At 44.6% G+C, this 10,895-nt stretch overlaps 1 protein-coding gene across 1 annotated transcript; it reads left to right on the top strand.

Moving 5' to 3' along the window:
• The first annotated feature begins 4,834 nt into the window (after positions 1-4,834).
• LOC103648178 (SKP1-like protein 1) lies at positions 4,835-5,582 on the top strand. The gene has a single exon (XM_008672664.3). The coding sequence runs from the start codon at positions 4,924-4,926 to the stop codon at positions 5,500-5,502; it is 579 nt and encodes a 192-aa protein (XP_008670886.1). The 5' UTR covers positions 4,835-4,923; the 3' UTR covers positions 5,503-5,582.
• The last annotated feature ends 5,313 nt before the right edge of the window (positions 5,583-10,895 follow it).

The raw sequence follows: 10,895 nt of genomic DNA, 5'->3' as shown, positions 1-10,895 counted from the left end.
TATGTGTTCTATTAGTTATGTGGGTGTGGAAGTAGGGTTAACAGCTAAGATTAGTCTGCATTTGGAGGATTGTGTAAAGTAGGAGGCATAGAACTGTAGATAATATATTTTTTATATATTAATTGAAATATGATGTGATATAAGATATAAAGTGAGATAGAGAGTGTGTCTGACACGTTGACTAAATCTTAGTCAGCTGTTCACCGTCACATCTATCTTCGACAAACAGCTATCTAGCACGTTTCAACCCGGCCGTATGCAGCCCCCAATGCAGGCCCATGATGGCGGCGAACATGTAGTCGGAGCTGGACAGCATCGGCTCCTTGCTCCCGTTGTTCCCCTACATCACGATCGACTCAGAGTACGCGGGCACGGTGCATTGCCCATCCGCGGCGTAGCGTGAGCGGTACGTTCAACTCAAGAAGAACGTTGATGTGGTGCCTATCGTGCAGCTCGGCATCACGCTGTGCGATGAGTACGGGAATCTCCCGCTCATTGTCGACGGCGAAGGACGTCTGTTCGGGCTTGCGTGGGAGGTGACGTTCTCGGACTTTGACATCCGACGCGACCGCCATGTCCCGGGGTCCGTCACGTTCCTCCGGTCACATCACAGGGCGTCTGCTTCGAACAGGCCTGGGCGTGCGCCGTCAGCTCCACGGCGTTCGCGGCCAAGCTGGCAGCCATGCTATCGGCGACGCCGCAGACCGACAAGCTCACTTGGGCGGCGTTCGGCGGCGCGTACGATTTCGGGTATATGGTCAAGGAGACATGGGCACACATGTCACGAGTTCATGGCCCAGACCCACGCTCTTCTCGGCGGCGGCCGAGTGTTCGACGCTAAATACATGACAGAGCACTGTGAACGAGCAGATTTGTAAGTGGTCTAGGTTTGAGGTGCATGGCCGCCACCCCATATAGTGGGACTTTCCGAAGTTGCCATTCCTCGCCGGACGAAAGAGCCACATCGCTTGCTTCATCTGCACCATAATGAGGAGACGTATCTTATATCGCGACGGTGGTTGCGGACTAGAAGGGCTACTCGATGGCTTGAACTAGTAGCGAACGGAGATTACAGCATAGTCAAGTCTAGATTATTAGCATAGGGTATATTTTATAGATTAACTTTTAGTATACGGTATATTTTATAGGTTAAAATCATGGTTGGGTTGCGCCCCTACAATCATGGTTGGTTGGTAGGCTTTTCTACTAGAATCATTCATAGTTGATTTATTCATTACGTTTGTAACCTTCTATATATAATATATATATACAAATATAACCAAATGTTCTCAATTAGGAGTTGAAAACTCTGTACAACTAAAAAGCAGTAAAAAATTTTGTGCACCGGCTTCGTCTGTCTGCCCACACTATCGGAAGATTGTCCAGCCGTCTTCGACCTGTTCCTTCCGGCTCTCGCTCATCGCCGTGTGCGCCACCCGAAGCCGCCGGAGCGCGGGCGGCACGAACGAGGCCGTGGTTGGGGCGGGAAGGCCCCTGCGGCGCGGAGACGTACCTGCCGGTGAAGATGGGAATGCATTCCTGTTCCTTGTCCGATGTGGCGAGTCAATCTTCGGTCGAGCTCAGGCGTCCAGGTGTTTCCTCCCGATCGTTTGTTTGGTCGTCCCGGCGTCAGGGCGGGGGTTGGTGCTGAAAGCCCAAAGCACGAGGACGTTATTTTTTTGCCGGTCCGTGCTGACACAAATAAATGGGTCGGGCCTAGACAGTAAACTAACAAGTCATACCATATTAAATTACATGTACCATGATCAAAAGTTTAAGCTGACAATAAGAGAGACAATTGACTTATATCCTAACAAGTCTAAAGAAGGGAGACGTGGCGTGTGTTTGTATGGTCTTGTAAACAAGTATTTATACATGGGATGGCCAATTCGTGTCAAGGAGGACGGGAAACTGCTGGATGGATAGAGGCCGACACTAGAAGTAGAACTGAGACACAAGGATGACTAGAGCAGGATGAATCGATAGATGACCGGGCGCAGGCGGGCAGGAGGGAAATCTGTACAAGCACAAGCATCTAATCCGAACACCCTCATCAACCATAGAAAAGAGGTATTGATGAAGGAATTTGAGCGTCTCCAACTTTTATGAGCTTTCAACCTTCAAAATCAGAGTTGAAACCTGAATTGTTGTAGTTCTTATTTTAGGACGCGAAACTCTGGATGTGATACAACAACTCAAGACCGCACAAGAATCGAGGGAGCTATCTTCCGAAGAAATACTATTGCGTACCAAACTTAAGAAACACGTCATGGCGTTGGCCATCATTGAAAGAACAATAAAAGCGTACGGGAGAAGAAGAAGAAATAATTTTATCCAACGCTTACACTTCAAGGGAGGTTGGACAACGTCGCACGAGGGTAAGGCCAACATTGCTAAATCTCTTTTTAGCACATTGGTGGGGAAGACAGAAATGAGGCAAAATGATCCAAACTAGGATGCCTTGAACCTGCAAAGTTTCGACCTCGTCAATCTGGACACACCATTTACTTGAGTATGAAATTCTGCAGGCTATTGGGCAAACACCCACAGATAAGGCACCAGGGCCTAATGGTTTCGTGGGTGTTTTTTATAAATCTTGCAGGCCCATCATCAAGAATGACCTAACAGCGGTCATGCACATTCTACATGCTCAGAGATTTCAAAACTTTGACATACTCAATGAGGCTAACATCATCTTGTTTCCAAAGAAGGAGGGTATTGAAAAAAATGAGGACTTTAAACCCATTAGCCTAATAAATAGTGTCACTAAGATTTTTATGAAGCTACCATCACTTAGGCTGGCCCCAGTAATGGCGAACATCATATCCAACTGCCAAAGCGCCTTCATCAAGGGTAGAAACATCCATGATAACTTCCTATACGTTCACAGTATGGCAAGAAAATTCCATCAAAACATATCTCCAATGCTTCTTATCAAGCTAGATATCTCAAAAGCTTTCGACTCTATCAGATGGAACTACCTTTTAACTCGATTTGGCTTCCCTACCAGGTGGAGAAACTGGATCGCTTCAGTGCTAGACACATCCTCGTCTCCAGTGTTACTCAATGGGATCCAGGACAATCATTCTAATATGGAAGGGGGCTGAGGCAAGGTGACCCCTCATCGCCACTGCTCTTTGTCTTAGCAATGGAGTCATTGTAAAAACTGCTCAGCTTAGCGACTCAAGCCAAAATTCTATCATAGATCTCCAACAACACATCACGGCATTGTATCTCAATGTACGTAGATGACACAGTCATCTTCATCAAACCCAGCAAATGTGAGTTAGATGCCCTGACCTACATTCTATGGGGCTTCGAACATGCGTTTGGTGTACGAATGAATATCTAGAAATCGTCCCTCCTGGTAATTAGATGCGATCACGAGAACCTCAATGAAACTATTGCAGCTTTCCTATGGCTAGAGCGCACTTCCCAATCAAATACCTCGGCATCCCCTTGATCGTATCTAGATTGCCAAAAGTGGATTTCAATACTTACTAGACAAGGTGCAAAGCAGGATGGCAACATGGAAAGGGTGCAACATCACTCATGCTAGAAGGATTATACTAACTAAGGTGGTTTTGTCCTTGTAGCTAACTAACACACTTACCAAATAATGTGCTAAAGGACATAGACAAGATAAGAAGAATGTTCCTTTGGGTCAGACGAGAAAACTTAACGGGAGGGAAATGCAGAGTCAACTGGCCAACAGTGACACATCCAATTAACCTTGGTGTCCTAGGAGTGCAAGATTCTAAAAGCTTTGCTAGAGCATTGTGGTTACGTTGGTTTTGGCTAGAATGGGCAAAGCCAGACGCTTCATGGGCTGGGCTACAAACACCTTGCGCCGAGACTGACTGACTACTGTTTGCAGAATAAAAATAATAAAAAATGGTGATGGAGCAAAAACTTCCTTATGGTAGATCGCATGGGCCCACGGTCGACGCCCAAAAGACATAGCGCCCAACGTCTTCACGGCATCCGGCAAACTAAAACTGTCGATCAAGGAAGCACTAGTTTACCATGGATGTGGGTGAGAAGTATAAACTTGCAAGAGATCTCCATAGTCAACCACTTGAGTTAATTCGTCGAGCTATGGACAATCGTACAATTAGTGGACCTTATGCACAACAAGGAAGATGCGATAACATGGGCCTTCACTTAAGCAGAATCCTACTCAACAACATCAGCCTATAGAGCACAGTTCATGGGACACTCTGGAATACACTTCAAGGCGCTTATCTAGAAACATTGGGCACCTTCGAAATGCATGCTCTTTGCCTGGCTAATCATTTGAAACTAGGTCTGGACATCAGGTAGACTGCAAACCCACGGGTGGGCGCACAATCCCTGTTGTGCCCTATACGGGCTAGTTCAGTTATTTTCAATCCATATGGATCGGGGGGATTGATACGGATTGGAGGAGATTTTGACTTACTAGGGATTAAAACCCATCAATCTCCCTCAATCCATATATATTGGGGTAGAACCGAACAAGCCCTACAGGAGTATGACAGAGACCGCCCAACACCTCATTGTCCTTTCCATTTTTTATGTTGTGTTCTACGAACATAAAAAATGTTTATCCGGATGCAGTGCTCGCGCCGTCCTTTCCATTTGGTTCGGGTGAAAGACCGAGGAAGGCGAGAGCAAGAAGATCGTGATGACAACCTGGTCCCACATGACCGTGGCCAAGCGCTAGTGTACGTGAGGCCCACATGGAGGTGGCAGCAACACTCGAGCGTGGGCCCACATGGAAGTTGGGCCGAGTCCGAACTCCGAAGTAGGATACGTCTGCTCCTGGACTTTAAAAAGGAGAGGTGGTCGGCCTTCCGTTCGTCATCCTGTCGCGCGCCGCACGTAGTTAGCGAGGATTTCGACCTGTCGTCAAGTCCAGTCGCAAGCATTCAGTCAACACCAATGGCTGAGAAGAAGATGCTTACGCTGAGGACCTCCGACTGCGAGGAGTTCGAGGTGGAGCAGGCGGTGTTGATGAAGTCAGAGATCATTCGCTTCATGATCGAGGACGACTGCGCCGACAACGTCATCCCGCTCCCCAACGTGAATTCCAAGACTCTCGCCCTGGTCATCGAGTACTGCAACAAGCACGTCCACGCCGACGCCGCGGAGACCACCAGCGCCTCATCAGCTGGGGGCGGCGGCGAGGTCGACCTCAAGAAGTGGGACGCGGAGTTCGTCAAGGTCGCGCCGGCGACGCTCTTCGACCTCATCATGGCTGCCAACTATCTCGACATCAAGGGGTTGCAGGGCCTGACCTGCCGGGCGGTGGTCGACATGATCCAGGGCAAGTCACCGGAGGAGATCCGCAAGACCTTCAACATCAAGAACGACTTAACCAAAGAGGAGGAGGAGGCGATCCGCAGTGAGAACTCCTGGGCCTTCGACCCGCTCCCCGTCCGTAGTAGTAGACCGCGGTGGTTACTGTTAGCTTTGATCTCGATTGCTAGTTTGCTCGTCTGCAGTTATCTTCTGATCTGATAATACATTAATAAGTAGTTCTGCTGATATATATTCATTACGTTTGGTAGGCTTTTCTACTAGAATCATTCATAGTTGATTTATTCATTACGTTTGTAACCTTCTATATATAATATATATATATATATATATATATATATATATATATATATATATATATATATATATATATATATATATATATATATATATATATATATATATATATACACAAATATAACCAAATGCTCCCAATTAGGAGTTGAAAACTCTGTACAACTAAAAAGCAGTAAAAAATTTTGTGCACCGGCTTCGTCTGTCTGCCCACACTACCGGAAGATTGTCCAGCCGTCTTCGACCTGTTCCTTCTGGAGTCTGATCAGCATGTCCCGCAGATCCTGACCGCAATGTTGTTCCCTTAAGTACTTCATAATGAATTCAGAATCCTCAGGAGCCAGGACGTTTTTACCACCAAGCAGGATCTAGATTTCATAATCTCTTCCTAATAAACATGACTGCAAGATCACATTAGAATCGATATAACAGCATTATGTCAACAAAAGAAATCAATATCTTATTAGCTTGTTGTGGAGATGAGCCACCAAACCACAGATAAGGAATTACTGTCAAGAACATGAATGAGTTAGTAACTAAATGAAGTTTTTCTCAACCCAGAGATTGGAAATCTGAAAATAAGACATACATATGTTTTTTCTTCTGGTTGGACAACCATCAAAACAATAGCACTGAGCGACAAAGAGGAAAACAAAACATGTTAATTGACACCTACACTTTCTAGAAATTCTAAATAATATAGCTCATGCTGCATAGAAAAGCCCTGACCTGTCATTGTTATACTCAGCCCATGCTCTGCCCAGTGCTTCAGGAAATTGAGTGGCTGCCCAATTCTATGGAATCCTTTTAGGATTTAGGCCTAATACTTTTCCATACTGGTTGAGTAATGTCCTGCAGTACCAAAGTAATATTACATATCAGTTTAAACATACATAATACCGAAACAAGGAAATCCGACTAGTACTACAAAATAGTAAATTGTGAATGTGTCCCTGACTAATTTTGTTTCCACAATCATGGGACAAGCAACATGAACTCATTAATCATCACATCTGTGTATTTCTAAAATGCCACACCATTACATGTTACAGTTAGAGACCCTGAAACTCTAATATGAAAAAAAAAAACTCATGGTTCATGGTTGTAAGGATAAGCTGAAGCTTCCGAAAAACCAAAGTCTGGACTCTGGAACTCAAATATAGGTAATGTTTACGTAAACACAATAGTTCTGTTAATCACGAAGTCTGACTCAGTAAAGGTATTCATCACATATTTTCTTATAAGCTCTAGGGAGAACTAAACTATTCAGCAAGTCTTTCATTTACAACTGTATCACCATAAAAAATGCACAATTGTTTCTTTAAAATATCTTGTCATTCATCATAGTGAGCAGACCTGTTATGGTCAAAAGAGATTACCAGAAAATAAAAAACTCATCAGAAGTAAAGGAACATGAAAATTCTGCCATGAGAGGAAGAATTGATAGTAAATTGACCTGTGAAGTTTTTTTTTTGAAAATGTACTGCTGTGGTAGATATTTGACCTGTGAAGTTCACTGACAAGGGAGCCAAGGCCAGGAAATGATGATGAGGTAGTCAATTTGAAGTACTGAACTGGTTTCAGAATCTAGCATATACTCCGATCGGTTCAATCCTAAGCGTATATCCTAAAAGTGTATCAAGCAAATATCAGTGGATGGCAAAATAACAAGATAAGTCTACCTCCATGTTTTGAAAGATGCATTCCTAGAGGTCAAAACTGAAACACAGAGGCTGATAAACAATTTACTCACCTCATTCTTATTTGTCGACGTCATCTTATCATGAATTTCTAGCAGCGTTGTGGTAAATTCATCAACCTGCATTGTTCTGAAATTAGAAAATGGTAAGTCAATGTTAACCAGAAACTATTATATAGCTAGAAAAGTGAAAAATAGTTCGGCCTTCAATGACCTGACTAACAAAGAGTTATATTCTCCTCAAAACTCAAGGCAACAATCTTGTGATGGAAAAAATCAGTTGGCCATCTCATCTACTCGCTCTGTACTTTGAACAAAGATATATACCACATTGGTACCAAAAGAATCCAGTGGATAGAATTCAGAACTTGCCTAGATAAAGCAGCTTGCAATAACTCCCCATCGAAGCTGACAAGATCCACGAGCTCATTGAAGATAGGAGCCAGCTCGCATGCGCTTGAAGAACGATGACTGAACACACGGTGGAAGCAGCGAGAATGGAGCGTGAACCAGGCCAACCCCAGGGACTGTTCCTGATCTCTGCAAGTGGCAATATAAATGCTGATCAGCTAATTCAGCGGTAATTATAGCTTACAGAAAATTGGGACAAGTTGTTTACTTGTTTTTTTGTCATATCAAAACCCGACAAGAGGAGAGTGGCAACGGTTAAGACATGTTGAAAAATTGTTACTTTTTAACATTGAACTGCATTACGACAACTTGGCAGGGTGAGTAGTCTATTTTACCATCTCCAAGCTGATGCACCAACGAACTATTACAAATTCGAAACATGGAGGTAGAGTAAACTCTCGGAGAAAGTGGGACCGCCCAAAATACAAAACTTTTGCTAACACACTGACGAACACCAGCAGCCATTCCATCCAAGACTAGGATGGGTGACTCGCGAGGCGTACCTGGTTGGCGCGATCTCCGACGACGAGCCCGTTGATGGTGCACCACACGGCGACTCTTCCACCATCTACCCCAGCATGGCCTGCTGACACTGAGGGGCGCCTTGGTGCTCATCGCCGCATGCGCCACCCGAAGCCGCCGGAGCGCGGGCGGCGCGAACGAGGCCGTGACTGGGGCGGGAAGGCGCCGTCGGCGCGGAGACGTACCTGCCGGTGGAGATGGAAATGGATTCCTGTTCCTTGTCCGATGTGGCGAGTCAATCTTCGGTCGAGCTCAGGCGTCCATGTGTTTTGTCCCGATCGTTTGTTTGGTCGTCGCGGCATCAGGACAGGCGTTGGTGCTGCTGAAAGCCCAAAGCACGAGCACGTTTTTTTTTGCCCGGGCCGGCCTAACACAAATAAGTGGTCTAGGTCCATAGAGGAAACTAAGCCTGGCGGGTTAGCCGCCTGTTAACCCACTTTTTACACTAAACCGTACTTAACAGTCCTCTTTTTCAGTGCTTATCAGGCCAGCCAGGCCTGTTTAGTCCCGCAGCGGGCCGAGCTCGGATAGCGAAACGAACTCGCATGCTTTGGAAGGTCCACCATGGTTATCTAACCGTGCTTGCATTGTAGAATTGTACTACCAACTAAATAAGCCTACTTTTTGCACTAAACCGTACTTAACAACCCTCTTTTTCCATGCTTATCGGGCCAAGCTTGGATAGGGAAACGAACCCCAGGCTTGGAAGGCCTGGCCCGGTTTTCTAACCGTGCTTTCCGGACGGGACCAAACCGGGTCAGGTTTCAACAAGTCCGAGTTGGGCAGCCCGTTTGACCATCTCTATTGCTGCGTTGTAGAATTGTACCACCAACGTTTAAACATATCTAGCAGGTTAGGTCATTCAAAACACTATTTTGCACTATTCGTATATTGAAGGTGAAGGATAAGGTAAGAGATGGGTAAGTTATTAGAGGACGAGGCCTACGAGCTACCACCTGAAACTTCTTCGAAGTATCAACTTGAGTTATTTATTCATGCAACGTTTATACTCATTAAGGTCGCTTAAATCAACTCAACCTACTTATTTGGATCAAGATCCAAATAAATCAAGTAGAAAGGCGATCTTCCAAACTCAAATGGCAATTTGCTAATCTGTGCAAGTAATGGTTAACATTGGTTCACAATCATGTATCTTAAATAAGAAAAATAGCATTTCTAGTGTTTTCTTAGACTATCTAAACCTATTTCTCAGACAGTTCCATGGAACATGGTAGACCCCACTTGACCGGTTACCATGGCAGAATCAATTACCATGACATGAAGTGTCAAGCATGCATTGGATGAGTGCTCTCTTATACACACCCATAGGCCCCACCAGTTAGCCCGAGTTAGCATCTTCAAATCACTTTGTCTCTCCCCACACCTCTCACTCTCTCACTCTCATCACTTCCTCATTCTCTTTGAAAAACGAAGAACAAGAAGTGAGTTATGGAGAAGAGGGAAGTGGAGCTAAAATCAAGGACAAGATCAAGCTTAGTTGAAGAAAAAGATGAAGTGAATCTCCATTTCCACTCTCTCACACAAGTGTAAGATCAAGAATCTCACCCTTGTCATTCTCATGAACAAAGTCCCCAATTTAACTATTGATTTGATCTTGCATGTGAGAAGATGAAGCTTTCCGGTGCCAAATCAATCTCAATTGTAATCTCTAGTCATTTCCTGGATTCTATTCTCATGGGAAGATGATGGTGAGTACGTGATCTTCTACGTATGCCTACTTTCTGGGGTCCACTTCCCACTTTTTCGTTTCTCTCGTGGCATTCTTGAATACTATGGGCTCAATCCTGTGTATCTCACGCCCAAAGCCATCCTAGCTTTCTCAGCCTTTACCTACCTCTATGAAGCTTTTTCATTGATGTAGTGGCTTTGGCCCCCTCGTTCCTCCACTTCTTTGTCGCTTGTACCTATACTGGTGTGAAGCCCTTTGGGAAGGTATACTTCTAACTATGCACCAGGCCTCAGAGTTGTTCCCACTATATTGCCCCATATTTTTATGGAAAGTGGGAACACCCGCGGACGTCTTGAATGAACCTGCAATAGAGAGAATACAGAATATGTCTAGATGAGTTTTTCTTTGCTTTCCCTTAGAGGTCAAACATATAGATGTCGAGGATGGGTAACGTGTTTCGAAGAAGAGGTGAGATGATAAAAGAAACAGAGATTAGGGAGGGGTGTAATTCTAATATTTGGAGTACCGGAGACGTGGTCGATGGAGATGACTCATTGGACTTGAGGAGGGCAACAAAGAGAGTGGGAGACTGAGGTGGAGCGAGTGGAAGAGCATAGAGCAAGAGCGAGGCACAAAGACATAGGGCGGGGAATAGACTAAGATTAAGGTAAGGCTATTATTATGCCCCGTTTGGTTCCTTTAGTCGAGGGACTAAAGTTTAGTTAGGAGACTAAAGTTTAGTCCATATCCTATTTGGTTCTAGGGACTAAAACTATTCAAAACATATTAAATGAATTATAAGAGCACTAAAATACTACTTAGCACTCTCCCTCCATTAGTGCAACTGAAATAAAGAAGGACCAAAAAGTGAAATTTATATGGTTAGACTAAAACAGTTTAGTCTCTGTTTTAGTTCCACTGTTTGACAATTTAGGAACTAAATGAGACTAAAATGGATGGACTAATCTTTAGTCAATC

This window comes from Zea mays, chromosome 2 (assembly GCF_902167145.1).
Source record: "Zea mays cultivar B73 chromosome 2, Zm-B73-REFERENCE-NAM-5.0, whole genome shotgun sequence".
Lineage (NCBI taxonomy): Eukaryota > Viridiplantae > Streptophyta > Magnoliopsida > Poales > Poaceae > Zea > Zea mays.
Note: the sequence above shows the minus strand (reverse complement) of the source record. Positions and strands in the feature narration are given on the sequence as shown.

Bases quoted from the DNA above. Each gene is read 5' to 3' on its own strand.
- LOC103648178 (XM_008672664.3), top strand. From the start codon at position 4,924: ATGGCTGAGAAGAAGATGCTTACGCTGAGGACCTCCGACTGCGAGGAG.